Genomic DNA, 23,945 nt, shown 5'->3' with positions numbered 1-23,945 from the left:
TAAAAATATTTATGCAATCAATATCATAAAAATTATTTCGGTAAAATGATTCCTTTTTCATTACAATTTTTATTTATTATTTGTAGAGTACTATAATCGGTAGTCAAATGGGAATAATTATAAATTATTGGTGATAATTCATCGTTTTTTTAATATTAATGTTAAAACTCTTATAAATATTACTGGATTAATAGAAAACAATGCACGATTGAAAATTACATTTGTGAGTACAAATTAATTTGTTAATTTATACAATTTTATATTGTTACTAACGTTTGTACAATGTATTCATCATAATTTATATTTATATATTTTATTTTTCTTTTATTTTTGAGGACTCTCGTGTTCAAAATTTACATTTTTAATAAAAATACTCCAAAATTTATAATTTATCATTAACACGTGTTTCTCATTAATAAAGTGCCCGGCCAATTAGAATAAAAATATAAAGGTGCTGTAAATTTTTAATAAGACCCATTTCCGCATTTATCGGCCAGTATTATTATAAACAAACTAATATGATCAGTACTTGACTAGGCATGTCATAAAAATAATACACGAAATACACCTCAGTACGGATGGCCCGGTATAATTGATAAAAATTATATATAATCATTACCAGGCCAATTGATATTAAAAAGTTAAAGGATTTTTAACATTTCATAGGACCCACTTTGGGACGGATGACTCAATATTAATGTTAAAACAAATTTTTTATATACTCAGCCAAGTATTTTTCATTTAGCAATTTGGAGTATAGAGAAATATGAGCTAAGTGGGGATAGCGGCAATCGTAGTCCGTTATACGATTGTGAGAGAAACAGTTTAGTTTTCGTCGTGTATGCATGTGCTCTCTTCTACTAATTTTTTTGCTCCCCTCTTTACAAAATTGAATACAGTTTTCTCACTCTCAAACAAAGACATCCCAAATAAAGTCAAGGTTGCAATCCAAGGTCAACCTGTAAAGGGATAATTTGAAATTGTCAATAACTTTAGGGTTACACCTTATCAAGGATGATGTAGAATAACATAAAAAAATGTAAAACCGATACAAGGTTAATAATATTATGAAAGTTGATGATTGCTAAAAGTTTACAGAAAATTTCTCGGCCCAGAAGGTCCGGAATTATTTATTAAAACTATGTCATCAGTGCTCCGTTTTAAAAATGTTCTGAGAATTGTTCTTATCCATTTTTAATAGTTATCCACACTGAAAAAAGTTTTTCCCCCTAGAATACTAAATTTTTACTCAAGTTTTCTTGATTTAAAAACTGGTTTTCTTAACGTTAAAATACCACGTTTTATTATAAGGCTAGTTTTTTGACTATCAGAAAACTATATTCTTATAGTTAAAAAACTTTCGTATTTTAATCATAAAAATACCATTTTTTTAACTATAAGGAAACATTTCCTAGGAGGAAAAAAACTTTTTTTTCAGTGCACAATTACGGACGAGCAACATTTTGAAATTTGTTAATACTTTTTAATATTATAATTATTTCAATAACATTATTAATTTTTTATACCCAGCGATCCCAATGAATACTTGGGATTGCAAGTTTCGATTTCTATAAAAACCTTAGTCTTCATAATTATATTCTAGCACATCTAGTGCGCTAAAGAAAAATTTTATATACAGTAATTCATTAAAAATAATGACAAGTATGATTATTAACAAAAATAATAATCTAATTGAAAAATCTTGAACTTATTCTGGCACGGATTGCCCGGAAACGATTATAAATATTAGGTACTTTCCAGTTTCGTTACTTTCAAATGACTTCGGTCTTCAGAATTATATCCTGGGATTTCTATTGCACGAGAATAAAAAAATTCAACATACTTTAATGCCCCGTCAATAATGACGAGTATAATTATTAACACACAGAAGACCCTAAATTAAAAATTTAAAAATGATCTTGGCACGGATTGCCCGGCAATAATTATAAATATTAGGTACTTTCAAGTTTCATTATTTTCAAAGGACTTCGGTCTTGAGAATTGTATCCTGGGACATATAGTGGTGTTTTAAAACTATAAAAAGAATTAGGATATTAAGTACTCTGCTTGCAATTTACAGAAGAGTGAGAGTGGTACATAGATCTTGGTAAACCCACTTTCATTGAAATTGCCACAAAATATTTTATCCAATAGATACCCGATGTTCTCAATTACTTTGTTTTCCTAAAAATTAATTAATTTTTTAATAAAAAGATCATTTTCCGATCGATTATTCAATTAAAATTTAAGTGTTGTCAATTATCAACGTGGCCCAACTCTACATAGATGAACTATAATTATGAATTAAAAAATATTCTAGAATCAGTATCCGGCCAATTACAATAAAAATATAAAGGAGTTGTAAGTAATTTACGGGACATATCTTGGCTACAATGGCCCGGTATTGTTCATAAATAATAATTTTTGGCAGTACTCAGTTAGGTATGTCATAAAAATGAAACCTTGTTAATCATTTACGAAAAACCCCTTGGCACGGATGACCCGGTATTAGTAATATAAATAATATTTAATCAGCACCAGATCAATTATATTATAAAATTAAAGGGCTTGAAACATTCAATAGTACCTATCTCGGCACAAATGATTTCATGTTAATGTTTAAATACATTTTTAAATATGTAGGCTATGTTGGGGTAGCGTCTATCCTGGTTTGATGTATTTAGTTCTGAGAGTAACAGTATCCTTTAGAGGAAATGACAATCGGCCCGAGCTTGGCCACGGCTTCAACAAGTAAATAATTTTTATGAACTTCATCTCCTTGATTTAAGTAGAAAAAAATTCAAATTTCCGATCCACGGTCAACTGTTAAGGGGATAATTTTAAATTATAGATTGTTTATAATTTACGGAAGGCACCTTGGCGATAATGGTCCTTAATTATTAAAAAATATATATATATATATATATATATATATATATATATATATATATATATATATATATATATATATCATCAGTACAAGGCCAATTATTTTAGAACAATAAATGATTTTTGAAAATTTATACAAAAATTTTTGGCACGGATGGCCCGGAGTGATCCATTAAATGCAGGATTGTTATGGGTTTCTGGCAAAATTATAAATTTAAAATTAGATTTTGCTAAAATTTTACGTCGCTTATCATGGCTCGTCTAAGCAGGAATAATTTATTAATGATTATATTTGATCAGTATCGCCCGGTAGTTCTGAAAAAATAAAGGGATAATAGAGTGGCGGCACTATTTGAATCTGGCAAACTCATCTTCACATAGACAATTTCACTTAATTTGTTTAATGATTATATTTAATTTAGTTAATAATAAAAATCTAAAAAAAAAATATGGTCCACAATAAGCAAGCCTTACCTTGGTATGTTTAGTTAATAATCATTTCTAAAAATGATATATTATCAGTTAGAGGTCTCAATTATTTTATAAGAATTAATAATTGTTGAAATTTCATCGAAAATGTCTCGGCACAGATGGCCTGGAATTAATTTTTAAATATTAAAAGTCATTGAACATTTATGGAAAATCCCTTGCCACAAATGACCTGGTAGTACAATGAAAAGAAATGGATAATAAATACCCTGCTCAGACTGTCAGAAAGAGTAAGGGTAAAACTCGTTTAAAAGATTACTACGCTCTGATCAGCCTTTCTATCCACCAAGAATTAAAAATAATTTCACTCTATCATCGCCATTATATAGAATGATTCATGCATGTGTTACGTTCCCAAATTTTGGGTGTAATTATATTTTTAAATTTAAATAATTTATTTAAATGTCCAGATTTTGACCTCGTTAGGAAGTCGATAGACTCCAGGTGGGTCATGTCACTGATTTATCCGCGAAGTACTGTTTACATATAAGTTTTGATAATTCAGATTTTTATTTTATAAATAAAATATATTTTAATATTTTACTGTTGTTGTACCTGCCTACAGGTAGGTAATGGGTAGAGTGCCTGAACGCTGGCTAGCGCTCTGGGCGATTTCACCAGGGTGAGAACAGCTAATAAGCGCTCTCACCCTGGGGGTAAAAGTTAGGATATTTTGAATAGAATACCCGAACGCTGGCTAGCGCTCTAGGTAAAGGAACCAGGGTGAAACGCTGATAAGTGCTCTCAACCCTGGTTGAAGGTTTTGATAAGTACCCATTTTAATCGATTGACAATTAAAAAAGAAGTATTTATTAATAAGGAATTGGCAGGTTCAGCCTCGGACCAGCAGAGATTGCTCCTCTGCTAAGTCCTTGCGCTGACAGTTCCAGAGGAAGTCTGGAGACAGAATGTAAATGCAATAATAATTACAGAGAGTTTTATAATGAATTTAAGCAACGTTGCATCTCAGGTTACCCTATGAGAACATCAACGCAGTCCAAAACCCACAACGTAGTCTGTTTAGTCTACTAGGCTGCATTGACGTTCTATAAATCTGTTATCTCGAGGTATTTCCGTTACGAAATACCTCGGATTAAATGATTTAAATAATTATTTAATGATTTTTAAAATAGATTTATAAAACTTTAAATAAATTTAAAATTTACGAGAACGTAACAAATGTAACTTTATTGTACGTCAAAGTAATAATTTTGACCTGCTTGAATCTTCTTCATCAATTAGTCCCAGTGCCCTTGCATCACTGGTAGTTAACACTAGATGAAAAGAGTAACACTAAACCATTTAGGTTTGTAAATTACATCTTTATATTAATAATAATTTATATTACAGAATAATTTTATCCAGCATTAGTGTATTAGTGTATTAAAATTTCTATAAATTTCTATGTAAGTTTCTGTTATTATGGAATAACTCAATAATTGTAACGTATTTTGTTAACCGTTAACGCGCCTCTTGTATTACATTTTTGTAACTCAGAATTCTCTGTAATTGGCCTTCGGGCTGTTGAGATGTTGTAAAGTAAATAAATAAATAAATAAATCTCGGCACAAGGGGACATCCATTAATTATGTGAACTTAGATTTGGGGGGGAGAGGTGCAATGAAATCTCACCAAATCTCATTTAAACCGAGGGAGAGATAATCGAAAATCTCACCTCAACTTCAAAAAAGTACACAAGTCTCCATGGATTGAGTAAAAATTTTCAAAAGTCTTGTTTTTATCTGTTTTTGCTTAGAATTTTATTTAATTCAAATAAATTGACTATAGCATACCTGAACGGTTTATTATTTTACCGAATAATTAAAATGAATTTAGTTTGAAATATTTTTACCGTCAATTTCACGTAAGCGGAGGGGGAGTCAAGGCAAATCTCACAAAATCGCACTTTAGGGGGGGGGGAGTCTAAACTGATTAAAAAATAGCTCACGTAATTAATGGATGCCCCCCAAGTGACTTCATGTCAATGTTTAAATAAATTTTTTGGATATGTGAGCCAAGTGGGGGTAACGTCAATCCCGGTTTGTTGTATACAGTTCTGAGAGTAACAGTATAATCGGAGATATATGTGTATGCCCCCCCTCTTCTGCCTCTTTTTCTACCCCTCTTTACAAAATAGGATAGAGTTTTCTCACTCTAAGAGAAAACTATCCGAAAAAAATTCAAATTTCCGATCCAAGGTCAACCGTTAAGGGGATAATTTTAAATTATAGATTGTTTATAATTTACGGAAGACACCTTGGCGAGGATGGTCCGTAATTACCGTAATTATTTAAAAAATATATATATATATATATATATATATATATATATATATATATATATATATAATCAGTAGAAGGTCAATTTTTTTAGAAAAATTAATGATTTCGGAAAATTAATAGAAACATTTTTGGCACGGATAACCCGGAGTTATTTATTAAATACAGTGTTACTATGGGTACCAGGCCAAGTTAAAAGTCTAAAAAGTCTAAAGAGCGGGAATTATTAATGAACGATTATACTTGATCAGTATTAGGCCAATCATCGAATAAAAATAAGAGAACGTATATTAATTGTAAAAGACACTTTGGCACGGATCGCTCGGTGGTGCTGAAGAAAAAAAGGGATAATTAACATCCTGCTTGCCTTTGGTTAAAGAGTGGGGCGCTATTTGATTCTGGCAAACTCATCTTCACATAGACGCCCGATGAAAAAAGATTTTGTCTAATCATATATGATTATAAATGATCATATATATAATCATATATAATTATATATAATTATATATGAAATTATATATAACTATACATGATTATACATGAGATCATATATAATTATATATAAGCCTATACATAATTAGATCTGATCATACCTGGGTATTATAACCCCATATATAAGCATGTATAAGTCTATATATGATCAGACCTGATTATATATGAGTCTATATATAATTAGATCTGATCATACCCGGCTGTTATAACTCCATATATAAGCCTATATATGATCAGACCTGATTATATATTAGTCTATGTATATTTAGATATGATCATACCTGGCTGTTACAACTCCATATATAATCATATATAAGTCTATATATGGTCAGATCTAATTAGATATGAGTCTATATATAATTAGATCTAATTAGATATGAGTCTATATATAATTAGATCTGATCAGGTTTGCATGGTCAGATGTTTATGAAAATTTTTTCTTTGAAAAAAAAATTTTTTTTGCTAATCACAATAAGTAGAATGTGATATTTACCATTACGTTTAAATAATTCTGAAATAAAAAATTTAATCATAATCATATATATACGTCCATTTATGATCTGATTATGTATGGGTTCATATATAATTAGGTTTGATTAGACCTGGTTGCTATAAACATATATAAGTTCATCGTATGTGTTTATTAGGATCAAGATTTTTCCTTGAATTTCGATTGAAAGAGGTTTAAATGTTGAATATTCCGGTGGAAATGTTGGTCTTATAGAAAAATTTTTTAAACACAAGTTTCTGGTGATTTAATTTTATGCAAAAAATGGCACTTATGATTTTTTGAAATGCTCAATAATATTTTTCGCCGTAATTCTAAAATTGAGATTTATAATTGATGGTTTAAATTTTAGCTAATTATGAAAATCTTAATTTTAAAATTACGGTTTCCTTAATGGTCCTGAGAAATAATTATGAGACATTTTTTTTTATAAAATTAAATCTTGAACAACTTTTAATTAAAAGACTTTTTTAAACGACCAATATTTTTGCCATAAGACCATAAATTTGAAAACTAAAAAAAAAACATCTCTTTTAGAAATCACATAAAGTGCATTATAATGTTTAACATTAAGCTCATATAATTCTGAAATAAAAAATTTGTTACATTTTCTATGAGATGTCTTGGTTTGCTCTTTTACTGTCTACAAATGAAATCATTATTTACTTTATTGTTTATATAAATGTGATGTTATAATGAGATTAAATATATCATAAAATCAATTTCTATATTGCATTTCTAAAAAATTTATTTTATACGCTCTCTATAAATAAGATGAATTTTTTTTAATCTAAGACAACTTTTGATAAATCAAATTACTAAGTTTAAAATATATATATGGTATTACAGTGTCATATTCAAAATATTTTGTAAACTTACAAAAACTATATAAATTTATAAACTTTTTGATAGAAGAAACAAAACCATAAACATTTTTATGTGAACAATAAAAAAATAAAAACTGCATTTTTTATTCTACAAATTCAAAATTTTAAATTATTGTTTTGGTGGTTTTAAATAATTATACTGTGGTAGAAATAAAAAAAAAAAAGTTTATTTTATGAAACGTTGGACATAATAGTGCAGCATATATAATTTATAAACCATTTTACATCAAAGATAAAATGTTGAATTTATTTTAAACATTCATTATCATTACCAAACCATTTTAAAATCATTAGGTTGTTTACAAATATAATGACTAACTCGCACAAGTTGAAACATTGATTTAATATCGTTTAAATTCAACAACATCAAATTATTAGTTTCCACAATCGGTATAACATGCTCAACGGTTTTTTTAGTAGAAGAATTATGAAACATTTTGATATGAGTTACATTGAAACGACGAATCACAATAAAAATATCATTTTGATTCTGAACAAAAAATTTAATTGAACCATACACAGTAAAAACATTAGTATCTATTTGGACTGTATGACTGTTTGTTTTTGTAATTTTATAAATTTCAGATGTATAAATAACTTTATTAACTTTAATACGTGTGTAAATAGATAAATTTTCAAATTCCCAACCATTAGATAATAATATATTGCGTTCCGCAACATCAAGCTCTTTTTTTATAACGTTATGCCCTAAAAGTTCATAATTTTTTGACTGATTAGTTCTAGCAGTAACGTTTCCTCGTTCAGCTATACGATTTTTCAACATCTGGATGCCTTGAGCAATTTGAACACAATTGACAATTTCTTGGCCAAAATTCCTATTACCGTGGACACATTTTACAATGAAACCATTGTAGTTTTCAAATACAAAGGCAGAAGTTGATCGTAAAGGTCCCCATCTTTTAACACAAAGTGGTAAATGAATAAGTTGATGGCAGTTGTATGACAAAGCTCTATCACCATAAAGACTTTCGATTTGAGATACAAATAACTGCAGCAAGTTATCTGATTCTTCAAGATAATCTTGAGTTATTGTCGTTCTGACTAAATTAAAAATTGATATTACTAACAATAGCCAATGCTCTAAATATTTCTGAGGTAAGTGATCAACAAGTGCAGGAAGAGAATAAAATAACAGAAAATTATAATTTTCTGAGGCTTTATACAATTTAAAATGAGATAACTGTCTTGGTAGTCTTGAAAAGATTGAGGAACTCGAATACTGCACATAAACTTATCAATATCTTCGCTTTTGTTTTTAATATTCCAAGGACCTTTTTATCAAACCAAATAGTCATGAGTTGCTTAACAACACCAAGTAAAACCGAATGCATGTATTCTGGTATGACACATGTTCCAATGTCAATTAACGGTAAACAAGATAAAATAGAATACCCTTTCACACCTCTTATTTGATCTTTATTCTCTAGTTGACGTAATTTTTCAGCTTGTGCTTCCATTCTTTTACCAGTTCTAATTTTAGAATCAATTCGAAAAGGATAACAACGTACAGTTTTTTTCCAGCAATTTTTGTGCATTTAACCGTTTTAATTTCACAAATGTTGCATCCATATCGACCATTAAAGTTTAAGATGTTTTGCAATTGCGCCCGAGCTGGTGCATCTGCAATAACTAATGGAGCAACTATTTTAGTATTAACTATTTCTTTAGTTTTAGGATTTGTCCAATCAATACCTTTACAAAAATATTTTCTTAGTTTTAAACAAATTGGCATAAGAAAAACATTCATCGGTGGTTTAATAAGGTTATCATACCACAGCCCAGCAAATATCACATATTTATCTCTAATATCTTGGGGAAGTTCTGCGATGATGAATAAAACCGGCCAACAATGGCTTTTAGCACTTTTTACTAATGCTAGGCCATCAGTATTAAGAATCAGAGTTAAATCAAAGTTAGTTCTTTGATTTCGAGAGTTAACTCTGATGTACTCACTACCATCAACAATATCCGATATATTTTCAACATTTTGCAATGTAGGTTTTTTTAACTTTTCAGCTAAGTTGTAATTTTCAAATAAAATTCTAATTTGATCACCAATATCGAATTCATGAAAAAAAGAAAAATCTTTTGAATTAGTTGTCGCACATATAGAACACTTAAATGTAATTTTCTTGTTTAACATCTGACTTTTTAAATTAAATAAACATTTTCTGCAATAATAATGTTTAATAACTCGGCAGACAGGAACAATATTTTGGGCATATTGAAATAACTTATACACTGTTTTTGGCAATTGATTGTCTGCAGGTAAAATTTTTAGTTGCATTTGTAACAACTGCTGCAAAGCAATTTTCGTAATATTATGTTTCACATAAAAATCTAATAACTGTAAAACACATTCATCCGTCGTTACATTGCTGTTTTCATGCAACATTTCGTATTCATACGCATTACCAATAGTATCATTGTCATCACTATTCTCATCAACTTGTTCATCAAAATTATTTTCATTATAATTATCATCATTGTCACTTATATCATTATTTATTGATTCTTCATCACTTATATTTAATGGAGCAGGATTTTCATCATCTGTATTTTCACTGGAAACACTGTCACAATCAGATAATAAATTATTAGGATCATTGCCATCAACATTTTCAGTGTCACAACGGTTCAAAATCTCTTGTAATTGATAATTACTATTCTGATCATTATTATCATTATCATCATCATCATCAGAATTATTAAAGTTATTATTTGGAGTCGAAATGTCTTCATCGAAATAACCTCTTGACCGCCAGCGACATAGTGTCCTCAATGGAATCTGAAATATAAATAGATCAATTACAATTATATAATTACTAATTGTAAAGAAATGTTTATGCACTTGAAGAAACTAATTTACAGTTATTTATTATTTAGATATAATTCATTTATTTCTTTATAAAAACTGTTGTGCTTACCTGCATAGATGAGTCAGATGTGTAAAGCTTGTATTTTTTTTTACCATGGATCGGAGATAGCGGATTATCGTCACTATTTCCACGCTTTGACATTGTTCAAATTAACTTTAAAATCAATTTTATTTTCCAGGATAAGTGATTTTCTGAATAATTGAGCTCGATTATGTTTGATTTGTCGCACTACTAAAAATCATATATTGATAAAAAATATATATATATATGCATATATTAATAACGTACGTCGTATGACACTAGCGCCACTGAACTACTAAATAATAATAATACTGAAGTTAGCCGTGAGCTGTCAATTTTAAAAATGTTTATAATAAATCAATTACAATAAAAAAATACATCTAAAAATTTTCACTTGTAATTTTTATTAATTTTCACATATGAAATTTTTTTTATAACAATTTAATTGCCATAAAATTTTAATAATATTTTTTATATCTGTCAACTTCAGTGTTATGAATAATAGCTTATCTATCGATAATATAATTTTTGACCGCGGAATTAGAATAACGGTAGCCATTTTGTATGAGGATCATGTTACAAACTTAGGTAGGGCACGCCGGCAATAAGCATATTAGAGCAACGCGGGCTATCGAAGGTTCTCGAAGGTTTAATTTGGCGTCATTACAGCAGATCAAAACTTGTTTTAAGTTAGCGTGTGTGTCCACTCGTTGAATTTAAATATTTCATGTGAATAATAGTGTTATATAAAAAAATATATTATTTGCTTCAATATAATAAAAATTTTGATTAAAAAACAAAACCACATCATGTTTATTGTCAAATGTGGACGTGATAATTCACACGCTAAAGTTGATGACAAAAATGTCATCTTTGACAAAGCTAACCCACCCAATGAAGGTGACGAAGTCTATTTTTTTTATAATAAAATTAAAGAGCGAGGAGAAGTTGTCATGATATCTAGTAAGTAATTTTCAAATACATTTTAATTTTCTTAATAAAATTTATTTTTGTGTCATTGCTATCTTTGATTTAGTACGATGATTCTCTTTTTAATTGATCAGCATTGTCTTTCAATGAAATTATCTTTCAGATGATGTGAGTGTTATTGACAAAACTTTCTATGAATTAACGAAAAGTCCAGAAAGCTTGACGTTTTGTCTTCGTCTTCTGGTGATGATGACGATTGTGATGATGTTAAAACAAGGACTCTTCCAAAAAAACGACCAAGAAAGGTTAATCACAAGTACTCATCAGAGTCGTACGAAAATCTTGATTTGTTTAATTTAACAAAGCTGAACAATGATTCGTCACAGGTAATTTGATTGTATTTCAAGGAAAATTTTTAAGATCTTATTTTATTTGTATGAAACACTCATATCAAATACTATTTATTAAGACGTTTGATGTTTTATATTTTTTTATAACGAAAAATTTTGTTATTATTATGTAAAATTTAATTAAGTTTCATGTAATTTGACAAATTCTTCATTTTAAATTAAATAATTTTAATAATTAATGAGTAGAGTATATGTACTTATAAATAATTTAAAATAATAGTTGACTATTTACAGTAAAATTATTAACAGAAAATATTAAAACTTTAAATTGAATGATCTAAAAATTTTTTACAAATTACATTGAGGCTAATTATAGTTTTAAATAAAAATTAGAAAGTTTTTTTCTATATTAATTGTATTGTTAATATTTTGTACTAAATTGTGGATAATATTTTTCTAAAAAAAATTGATATTTTTAGGACTCTTTGAAAAAACGGAAGAAGACAGACCTTGATGAATTTGAATCATCCAATAAAAATAATTCTCATAAAAAGAGCCGTAAAAGTGATAAAGATGTAATATATTCTTTTATAGTATTATTAATAATCATTTAATATTTTACCGCGAAAATTTTTCATTAAAAATTTTACTATGGATTTTTTAAGTACTTGCTTGATGATAAAATATATTCCCCCAGGACTTAAAAAAAAAAAAGTTATAAAAAGAAGGCTAATGATTTGATTCAATCATCAATTGAACAGAGTATTTTGGATAAGACGGACAAAGTCCCTGGAAAAAAATCGTCTAGTCCATCGAAGGATGAATTGAAAAAGATGCTGGAACAAATTCAAAACAAACTTGCCTTTGCCGAAAAGGTTAATGGTAAATATCGTCTTCATTTTCTATTATAGAATGTTATTTCTTAATTTTCTTCAACTCTTCTTTTCTTTTTTAAGTATTTTTTAAAGTTATCATATTCAAATTATAAAAATATAAATAATCACATTTAGGTAAATATTAAGGTTAATTGAAAATCTTTATCATTTCTATAGCTACATCAATGAAAGAGTTTAACTCTTCGATTGTTAAAAAATCATCCAAAACAGCAAATCAGAATTGCGATGATTCTCGAACTGAGTCAGAAGTAGACACAGACGAAGAAATGAGCAAAAAAGGTAATTCAGATGATAAAAGCAAAAATTTATTTGATGAATACGAACTAGATGATCTCACCGGCGTTAAAGACAACAAATTCACGAGTGTTGTTCCTAGTGATAAACCCGCAGCACATAAAGTCAGTAACAATAACAACGCTGATAAAACTCAATCAGATGCTATGAAAGATCTCATTAAAGACGATGATCTGTATGGAAAAGATTGGGCAGACGAAAAGGTACGCATTGAATTGAAGATTTGTAATTTTTTTAAATTTGATTGAAATTACAATTATTTTGCCGTAACTATACTGGTTATTATTATTATTATTATTATTATTATTATTATTATTATTGTTATTATTATTATTACTATCATTATTTTGAGTGTTATTTAATAAAAATTTTTATAATATAGATGGAAAAATTAATAGACAAGATTTACTGTAAAAAATCTGAGTATGACTTAGCCAAAACATTGTCCAGTCAAGCAACTCATGTTGCGCGGAGATTAATAACTGGTGTTTTCAAACCTTCCGGTTATTTAACCGCTACTTACACTGGTCAAGCTCCACGCGCTCATAAATCAGAAAAACCAGCATTGCAAATAAAACCGCTCAATGAAATTGCGCGAAATGAAATAGTTGGTAATTAAATCAAATATTTAGTTTTGTTGTTGGATCTAAATTTAATATCAGCTTTTATGTTGATAAATTATTGAATTTATAATTTTTTTCTATATTTCAAATATCTTTTTATAACTTTATATATACACTTATAAAATGTTTTTTACTATAATCACAACTTTTTCTGATCTGTTTTAGATTTTGCTTTACAACTGGCTACTAATAAGGGATGGAAAACTAGAAAGGGAGTTCCTCATACTAGAAGCGAAATTGAAAGAGCCATGTCTCAAAGAGTTGGTGAATTAAAGCGGAGTCATGAACTCGAGAAGAAAAATATTAAAAACCCGACTGGATAACATTTAGAAAAATGTTTTTTAAAAAAAAAAAAAAAACTTTGAATCATTTATGTCTTATGTTAAACTATTTCACTATATGTTGCACTTTATAATGAGCATTTTTATTTTCTATGATTAATCTTTTATTATGTTAAATATCGTTCAAGTTTAATATAGTAATAACTATTTCAAGAGAAATAAAAATTAAACTATATTAGAAAAATTAAAAATATTTTTTTGGATTTCTGTTATAAAAACCACTATATTTTATATTTACTACTATAGTTGAAAACAAGTTAATAATTATTGAATAATCTGAAAATTAAGAGCTAACTAAAAATAATTTATTTCTCATCATGCGATGTACCAACTCTGATACATATATCTGGCCATATATAATTAAATTTGGTGATATATATAATAAAGTAAAATTAGACTTGATCAATTTTCGGATTTGTTTATGTATAAACAGTTATATATACTTATACATGAACATATCTGTTCATGCATGATTATATCTAATGATACATGGTTAGACCTGGCCAATTTTTGGATCCAATTATATATGGATAATTATATATGATCATGTATAAATAGATCTGATCATATATGATCATGTATAAACAGATCTGATTATATATAATTAGACCTGGCCAATTTTTGGATCCAATCATGTATAGATGATTATGCATAATTATATATAATTAGACAAAAACTTTTTTCATCGGGCGGCTTCATTTTTTTTTTAATGATTATATTTAATTTAGTTAATAATGAAATTCTTAAAAAAAAATATGGTCTACGATAAGTAAGCCTTATCTTGGTATGGATACACGCAAAAAAGAAAACTCGAAAAATTACAGTATATAATGCAACGTGGCGTTTCGTGATGGAAACTGGAAAAATTACAGTTTTAGATTGTAATTATTACAGATTTTATAAGAATTACATTGGAGAATCTAATATTTACATGGAAAGCTCTGAATATTAAATTAAAAAATTGAATTTAGTAAAATCTTATTTCAAACTGTAATTTTTCTAGTTTTTATTACGACAGGACCGATTTTACATTTTATACTGTAATTTTTCGAGTTTTCTTTTTTCCGTGTAGTTAATAATCATTTGTAAAGATGATATATTATCAGTGCGAGGCTTCAATTATTTTATAAAAATTAATAATTGTTGAAATTTTATCGAAAATGTCTCGGCACGGATGGCCTGGAATTAATTTTTAAATATTAAAAGTCATTGAACATTTATGGAACATTTATAAAAAATTTTTATGGAATCAATATTTTTATAATTGTGAAATTCCAATGATCTGTTTTAATTATCCATTTTCTTTACTATTGGTAGAATACTAATCGGCCACCGAATGTAAATCATTCAAAATTATTACTGGTAAGCCTCAGTTTTACTATAAATGCAAGTAGTACAACTCCTCTAAAGCACTGCCGGAATAAAATAAATCAATGCAGTTTTTGGAATTTGCAATAATTTGCAGATCAACATTTATTTATAAATTATCACAATTTTATACTGTTCTTAACATTTTGACTTTGTTATCATGATAAATAATTTTTATTTATTTTCCTTTTTATTATTACTGAGGACTTTTGAACACACATTTTATATTTACTACTAAAAATCATTATAGCTCATAATTCGCTGGAACTACCTTGCCACAGATTACCCAGTATTATTTTTCAAAAAAGGATTATAGGTATTCGTATAAGTATTAAATTAAAATTAATGTGACTCACTTTGGCACACATGAGTTGACATTATTTATGAAAAATTAAATATGATCAGTACCCAGCTGATAACTTCATAAACTGAAGTGTCCTTACAAATTACCGAGAAAACCATCTTGGCGCGGATGGCCCGTAATTTTTTTATTTAATAATAAACATTATTAGGAATTTTCGGCTAAGTATATTGGAGAAAAATTCTTGTGAGTAGAAAATCTGATGGAGATTTTCCTTGTTTCGATGTAATGAAAAAAATTTTTCGATTGAGAAATTAGTTTTCGTTCCAATTAATTGAACTTATTATTGATTACTTATAATTTATAATTAACATTACGACATACTTTTGTATTATTTTTATTGACATCACTACCGGTAACAATTGTTCTATTTTTATCAATGCAAAATAATCAAAAATAATTTCTGAATAACTTACACTAACCTTAAAAAAAAATAAAATTATGAAGTATGTAATTTCTCTATTGTAAAAAAATTACTGAGTTAATTGCACCAGGAATTGCTTAAATAAATTATCAATCGCATTCTTCCTCTAGATTTTACTTCTTGTGCAGTTTCAGTGAATCAATGTTTAAAGTATACAAGAACCGACGTTATGTTAAATTTAATCCCAAATTGATCTACGATAGAATTAAACTCAAGTGCTCAACACGAGAAAAGAACGATGCCGATTTAAAGTAAGTACATAATTTTTTTTTTTAGGTTTTGTTGTTAACCTGTTTTATCATTTTTTATAAAAATAAATTAACTTTATTCTTGATTCGCACCCATAGATTATTTCGGTACTTATAAAATTATTTATTATTTACAGAGATACCTGTCAGGCGAGATTATATGTTAGCACTTCACCGCACAAGCGAACCTTGCAGGTGGATGAATGCGATTTAAACCACAACCATCCACCATGTGTAAGTAATTATATTCGATATCAAGATGCTGCTGATAAAACGAATAACTTCTTCCCTACTTGCAAAATAATTCAACTTAAAATTCCGAAGTTATGAGAAAATTGCTTTTTATAATTTTTGAGTGATATCTCTTGAAATGCTGCACTGGTTTTGATGCAGTTTGTGGCAATTAATGTTGTTTATTGACATTAAAAGCTGATAAAAATGTGGAATCTATTGATACACTGATTTAAAAATTATTGCAAAAGAAAATGTTTGAAAATCTTTATTGTTGAGATTTTTCAAGATCTATATCAGTGTTCCTTTATAATAATTTTGATATTTCTTTCTTATAGATTGTAGGCAGATGTGGACCTGTGAAAGGGCGGCAACTCCTTTTGGAGAAAGCCATCGAGCTGAATAATTTGATGGAAAATAGGAAGAAACGTAGCTGTAATAACGTACTGCCAGTTAAAAAGCAATCAACCGAAAGTGGCCAAGAAGCTCGCAGCAAGTTAGAAATAAAACCAGCAGTCGTAATCCTGAGACGGATCGTTGATCCAAACGATGCTGATTTTATCAAATTTTTAGTATTCCTGGATGGCTTGCGTTCTAAATTGGATATTGATGCAATTCTAAACAATAAGCAAGTTATTTTATTGCATCATTTATCCAACATTAATAGGGTCAATATCCTTGAAATTGTGAACTTCGACTTAATGAAAAGAAGAAAGTACTTCAGCCGATCTGCATTAGATTTGTTGATAGTGATGCTCAATGCGAAAAGTAACTCTTCAAAGAGGCTGTAGACACCTTAGTTATCGATCTTTATGTTTTCTTTCTTTTATATTACTATTATTTAATAATAAACATAAATTATTATTTTGTTACTTTTCTATTACATTATTTTTATACTTTATAAATAAAAAAATATAATAAAAACGAGTACTTTGATTATTTCTTGATGTAATACCGTTTGATCCGTGCCGGGCGAGTAACATAATTTTTTTTTTATTATCTATTATTTTTAATAATCCGCCTAATTAAAAATTTTACTAAATATGTATATTATTTCTCGACATAATGTACACTGTATGGTCAACAATTGATCTATTATTTCTTAAAGTTCATCCCTATCTTTCTTGAGAATCGACTGCCCTCTTCAAGCAATCGATTACTAAGAATCGATTGTTACATTTGAAAAGCTACGTATTTTCGGTTTTTCGGTAGAGAAATACTACGTTAATGTCGTTAGTAATCAATGATTAGAGATAGAAAATTCGCGGTTTTCAATTGCTTAAATTAGAGGTTAAACGTAGTAATTGTTGTTTGAATGTAAATGAGAGTCTTGGTCCTAAAAATTATCAATTTTTGTGCTTTTTTATTGACAAAAAATTAAAAATGAATGCCAATAATGATAAAAGTACGGACTTGAAAAAAGAAAAAAGCAAACGCGTGAAGTGGCATTTCGGTGGTTACGCTTACCGTGTTACGAAAAGAACAATGGGTGGAACTAAAATGTATGTACAACTGAGATAATTATTTAAACATTTTCACTATTATGTTAAATATGTTTCCGAAACATTTAAGGGAAGAAAAAGAAGGCAATGTCTTTAAACTTCTTATTGTTTATGTTGAAGCTAGAAAATTTATCTTTGTGTAGAATTGGAAAATTTTTATTCTATGAAATTTTATTAAATATTTTAATTGTTTCAGCCATCTATCTTGTGTAAAGCCCAAATGTCTAGGTCACGGATATTTTGAGAAAATAAAATTTTCACTAGCTAACGATGAAATACACAACCATGATCCAAATCCGAATTTAGAAGTTGTTGATGAGTTCTTTTCAGTCGTCAAGGAACTGAGTTGTGTTCCAGGACTAAAGCCGCGAAATTTACACCGCGCCGCTAAATTAAAGTAGTCTTAAAATGTCATAGTTTATGATGCTTCGCTTTTTAAAATGCAAATTATATGATATTTACATAAAATGTAACAATAAAATCATAAGCTTTACGCCAATTTACGCTTATTAATCTTTTTGCATGTAGTACCTATACTTCTAATAAATGCTAAAAATTTGAGATAACATGAAGGATGTCAAAAACAATGATAAGTGGCTTATTAATAAAGTGTACTGATGCACATTTCTGCTTTCTACATTTTGCTGCATGGTACTTGTAAAAACATTTTTTATGCTTAATTTTTTATGCTTAACTGTTCTCATGCAATACTAAGAAATCGCTCAGGAAAAATGTTTACTCATTTATGGCATAAAAGTTGATGTATTAGTGGAATAATAGAGGAAAGAAATCGTAAAAATTCTCAATTACCGACAAATAATGACGCCGTGCCATCCGTCCCATGATTACCGTGAATGTAACGGTGATTCTTAAAGGAATTTTCTTTCAGTCTAGGAAGATATTAAATTTCAATATTTCTACGTTTATCATTTTGTCATTTGAGCAATTAGTTTCTATTTTATTAAAGAAAAAGTATAGTTCTTCTACATTAATTGCTTACAAAGATTATTGGAAGTAAACAACTAGTCTACTTGTTTCATAAAAATTTCAGTTAAAAAAATACTCAACCAATCAGGCGAAAGAATAGTAACAAATTATTAACTTTTGGCGCTATTTCTTAGAGTTGAATGAGAACAGTTGCTGGTAAAAATCATTGACAAACCGATTTGTAAGATTGAATCATCCAGCTTAGAAATGCGATTTTACAATATCAACTAACGTTTTAACCTTGATCCATAACCAAGAATTGGCAATGCTAGTTCAATAGTGGCATATAATCCAACAATCCGTCGCAGAATTCAACGCATTCTAAACCGAGAGAACCCTCAACGGCTTAACATTGGCGTGAACGTTCATACCTTGGAAGGATTGGGGAAGTTTCTTACAGCGAACAACAACAATAAATGCATAAAATATGACCACAATCAACAGGAATACAGCCTGAATACGGGAATGGACAGTTTTGTTTTTCGAAACTACAAAAAAGAAATGATCACCGCGACAAACTTATACTTCTTCGACGAAGAATTTGTAGAACAACTCTGCCCATTCGATGGTCTCATTTTTGTTGACGGAACGTTCGATGCCGTGCCAAACGTGCGAAATAATAACAACATGCAGTTTTTAAGTATTTTGGCTAAGATAACATCGAATGGATGTACAAAGGTGTTACCAATAACCATCATAATCGTTGCTATGATAATCGTTACCGCACGGTAACCACAGCTAAAGTAATTATTAAAGACGACAGCTTTAAATAACTCAATAATTTTTTTTCAAGGCTTTTCCTGTTTTTTGGGTGTTGATGACGAACAAAATGCAGGAGTGCTACTTAAAAGCATTCCAATTTTTCCTTCGTAAATTCCCAACTTTCCAACCACGGGAAAGTATAACGGACCATGAGATTGCCATGAGGAATGCGTTGAAAATTGTTTATCCTGCGATTATAAGTAGAACTTGTTATTTCCACTACAGTCAAGTAAGTACAAGTTTATTATTTGGAACATACATAAAAATAAAATCTAATGAAATTGTTGAAAAAAGCTAAAAAAGTATCTCATTTACCGAAAAATGATGAGGCCGTGCCATCCGTCCCACGAATACCGTATACATAGCGTTCAATTTGATCTATAAAACTCATGCTTTCTAAAAGTTTTTAGCAATTTGATAAAGGTTAATAGTTATAAAAAACGTAAAAAAAGCTACTTCGCTGGTTTTTCATATAAAACAAAAAAATATTGAACAATTCATTTTACCCTTCAACGATAGTTGAAAATTGACTGGACAAAAACTCAGAAAATTAAGCTTTAAGAAATCTATTTCTACTTCTAATGCCATACCGCCTTTCTTCATTCTGATTGTACAAGATCTTAATATGAAAAAATATCTCTTACAGGCTCTAGTAAAAAATGCACTGGACAAAAAAGTAATGAAGACAACCTCAAGTACGTTGTCAAATCCCGAAACTTTGTATATAATAAATTTATTAAAATATTTATCTTTGCTTCCTGCAAATTGCATTACAAAAACATATGAAGCAATTAAAAAAGAAGCTACAGAAAGTTTTGCTGATTTTTTGGACGACTACTTTAAGTATTTTGAAGATCAATGGTTACAGAAAGAAGGGGCAGTGCAAATTTCAAATTTTGACAGACTTGAGGACCGTACAACTAATATTATTGAATCGTACCACAGTCAACTGAACCGATTAGTAGAGAAACATCCAGACTGCAACAAATTTCTAGGTAAATTTAAAAAATTGTCATTTAGATTCAATTTTTATTGTTAAAATGAAAGTAACCTTGTCACTAACGCACTATCTAAATGTAAACTGTTCCGTAGCTGAGATTAAATATTTATGTTTTGTAGGTACTCTTATACTGATCCTACGAGAGGAACGCATCGACTTACATTCTTTACTATCCGGAAATTATATACAGCCACCACAAACAAAAAATCAAAACAAAATAACGAGGAGTACGTTCAATTCTGGCAAGATATAAAGAACCAATTTGGAGAAGACAATGAAAAATTGAATTTAATTGAGCATTTAAAAAAATCAGCCATATAAAAAATTACAAGATAACGAGAATAGGATTGTCGAGATATTAATCCAAAATGTAAAAGAGACGTATGAAGAAAAGTACCAATTTGAAAATTATGAAATGTATGCAGCAATTAATGATCCTGAGAATACGTCGGCAATCATGCAACACGTAAAGAACATTAGGCGTAAGCTTGTCACCTCAACGGATCCCGCGATATTATTTACTGTGTATGATGCACCAAAAGCACCTGCGAATTCCGAAGAAGTTATAAAAGATTCTCCAGAATTAGCAGCTCCGAAATATTATAAATATTACATTTTTAGTGAATAATGCCGGGTCATCCGTGCCGAAGTGGATTTTTCAAAATTTCACCAACCCTTCATTTTATGTAGTATTTATTAATTTATTCCGGGCCATCCGTGCCATGATGTTTTCTACAAATTTTCACAAATCATAATTTTTTATATTATAGCTAATATTGTACTGATAATGACTAACTTTTATATTATTGACAATTTTTTTAATGATTATAAAATTGTTTAAATAGATTTGATATTACCTGAGAAAAATCAAAAATAGTTTAATCTACGGACTAGGTGTGCTTGTCAGAGACGAGTTTTACCCTTACTCTTTCTGACAGTCTGAGCAGGGTATTTATTATCCATTTCTTTTCATTGTACTACCAGGTCATTTGTGGCAAGGGATTTTCCATAAATGTTCAATGACTTTTAATATTTAAAAATTAATTCCAGGCCATCTGTGCCGAGACATTTTCGATGAAATTTCAACAATTATTAATTCTTATAAAATAATTGAGACCTCTAACTGATAATATATCATTTTTAGAAATGATTATTAACTAAACATACCAAGGTAAGGCTTGCTTATTGTGGACCATATTTTTTTTTAAGATTTTTATTATTAACTAAATTAAATATAATCATTAAACAAATTAAGTGAAATTGTCTATGTGAAGATGAGTTTGCCAGATTCAAATAGTGCCGCCACTCTATTATCCCTTTATTTTTTCAGAACTACCGGGCGATACTGATCAAATATAATCATTAATAAATTATTCCTGCTTAGACGAGCCATGATAAGCGACGTAAAATTTTAGCAAAATCTAATTTTAAATTTATAATTTTGCCAGAAACCCATAACAATCCTGCATTTAATGGATCACTCCGGGCCATCCGTGCCAAAAATTTTTGTATAAATTTTCAAAAATCATTTATTGTTCTAAAATAATTGGCCTTGTACTGATGATATATATATATATATATATATATATATATATATATATATATATATATATATATATATATATATATATATATATATATATTTTTTAATAATTAAGGACCATTATCGCCAAGGTGCCTTCCGTAAATTATAAACAATCTATAATTTAAAATTATCCCCTTAACAGTTGACCGTGGATCGGAAATTTGAATTTTTTCTACTTAAATCAAGGAGATGAAGTTCATAAAAATTATTTACTTGTTGAAGCCGTGGCCAAGCTCGGGCCGATTGTCATTTCCTCTAAAGGATACTGTTACTCTCAGAACTAAATACATCAAACCAGGATAGACGCTACCCCAACATAGCCTACATATTTAAAAATGTATTTAAACATTAACATGAAATCATTTGTGCCGAGATAGGTACTATTGAATGTTTCAAGCCCTTTAATTTTATAATATAATTGATCTGGTGCTGATTAAATATTATTTATATTACTAATACCGGGTCATCCGTGCCAAGGGGTTTTTCGTAAATGATTAACAAGGTTTCATTTTTATGACATACCTAACTGAGTACTGCCAAAAATTATTATTTATGAACAATACCGGGCCATTGTAGCCAAGATATGTCCCGTAAATTACTTACAACTCCTTTATATTTTTATTGTAATTGGCCGGATACTGATTCTAGAATATTTTTTAATTCATAATTATAGTTCATCTATGTAGAGTTGGGCCACGTTGATAATTGACAACACTTAAATTTTAATTGAATAATCGATCGGAAAATGATCTTTTTTATTAAAAAATTAATTAATTTTTAGGAAAACAAAGTAATTGAGAACATCGGGTATCTATTGGATAAAATATTTTGTGGCAATTTCAATGAAAGTGGGTTTACCAAGATCTATGTACCACTCTCACTCTTCTGTAAATTGCAAGCAGAGTACTTAATATCCTAATTCTTTTTTATAGTTTTAAAACACCACTATATGTCCCAGGATACAATTCTCAAGACCGAAGTCCTTTGAAAATAATGAAACTTGAAAGTACCTAATATTTATAATTATTGCCGGGCAATCCGTGCCAAGATCATTTTTAAATTTTTAATTTAGGGTCTTCTGTGTGTTAATAATTATACTCGTCATTATTGACGGGGCATTAAAGTATGTTGAATTTTTTTATTCTCGTGCAATAGAAATCCCAGGATATAATTCTGAAGACCGAAGTCATTTGAAAGTAACGAAACTGGAAAGTACCTAATATTTATAATCGTTTCCGGGCAATCCGTGCCAGAATAAGTTCAAGATTTTTCAATTAGATTATTATTTTTGTTAATAATCATACTTGTCATTATTTTTAATGAATTACTGTATATAAAATTTTTCTTTAGCGCACTAGATGTGCTAGAATATAATTATGAAGACTAAGGTTTTTTATAGAAATCGAAACTTGCAATCCCAAGTATTCATTGGGATCGCTGGGTATAAAAAAATTAATAATGTTATTGAAATAATTATAATATTAAAAAGTATTAACAATTTCAAAATGTTGCTCGTCCGTAATTGTGCACTGAAAAAAGTTTTTTTCCTCCTAGGAAATGTTTCCTTATAGTTAAAAA

At 28.7% G+C, this 23,945-nt stretch overlaps 4 protein-coding genes and 1 long non-coding RNA gene across 5 annotated transcripts; 4 read left to right on the top strand and 1 right to left on the bottom strand.

Annotated features, from left to right (window-relative positions):
• The first annotated feature begins 90 nt into the window (after positions 1–90).
• On the top strand, positions 91–12,446 carry LOC141527338 (uncharacterized). The gene is made up of 3 exons (XR_012479180.1): positions 91–223; positions 11,559–11,781; positions 12,225–12,446. It is a non-coding gene; the product is annotated as an uncharacterized LOC141527338 (long non-coding RNA).
• On the bottom strand, positions 8,989–11,565 carry LOC141527321 (uncharacterized). The gene is made up of 2 exons (XM_074242742.1): positions 10,493–11,565; positions 8,989–10,353 (listed from the first exon to the last, which is right to left on the bottom strand). The coding sequence occupies exons 1-2, from the start codon at positions 10,583–10,585 to the stop codon at positions 8,989–8,991; spliced, it is 1,458 nt and encodes a 485-aa protein (XP_074098843.1). The 5' UTR covers positions 10,586–11,565.
• Positions 12,447–12,456: 10 nt separating the features above from the next.
• LOC141527336 (uncharacterized) lies at positions 12,457–13,900 on the top strand. Its single transcript, XM_074242758.1, has 4 exons — positions 12,457–12,627; positions 12,798–13,138; positions 13,318–13,546; positions 13,724–13,900. The coding sequence occupies exons 1-4, from the start codon at positions 12,579–12,581 to the stop codon at positions 13,879–13,881; spliced, it is 777 nt and encodes a 258-aa protein (XP_074098859.1). The 5' UTR covers positions 12,457–12,578; the 3' UTR covers positions 13,882–13,900.
• A 699-nt stretch (positions 13,901–14,599) lies between these two features.
• LOC141527337 (uncharacterized) lies at positions 14,600–19,058 on the top strand. Its single transcript, XM_074242759.1, has 3 exons — positions 14,600–16,303; positions 16,438–16,534; positions 16,870–19,058. The coding sequence occupies exons 1-3, from the start codon at positions 16,194–16,196 to the stop codon at positions 17,320–17,322; spliced, it is 660 nt and encodes a 219-aa protein (XP_074098860.1). The 5' UTR covers positions 14,600–16,193; the 3' UTR covers positions 17,323–19,058.
• Positions 19,059–19,128: 70 nt separating this feature from the next.
• On the top strand, positions 19,129–21,410 carry LOC141527587 (uncharacterized). Its single transcript, XM_074243156.1, has 5 exons — positions 19,129–19,698; positions 19,814–20,011; positions 20,429–20,777; positions 20,902–21,009; positions 21,115–21,410. The coding sequence occupies exons 1-5, from the start codon at positions 19,486–19,488 to the stop codon at positions 21,408–21,410; spliced, it is 1,164 nt and encodes a 387-aa protein (XP_074099257.1). The 5' UTR covers positions 19,129–19,485.
• Positions 21,411–23,945: the final 2,535 nt, after the last annotated feature.

This window comes from Cotesia typhae, unplaced genomic scaffold (assembly GCF_013202065.1).
Source record: "Cotesia typhae breed Kobodo isofemale line unplaced genomic scaffold, CoteBio_Ctyphae contig_4, whole genome shotgun sequence".
Classification (NCBI taxonomy): Eukaryota; Metazoa; Arthropoda; class Insecta; order Hymenoptera; family Braconidae; genus Cotesia; species Cotesia typhae.
Note: the sequence above shows the minus strand (reverse complement) of the source record. Positions and strands in the feature narration are given on the sequence as shown.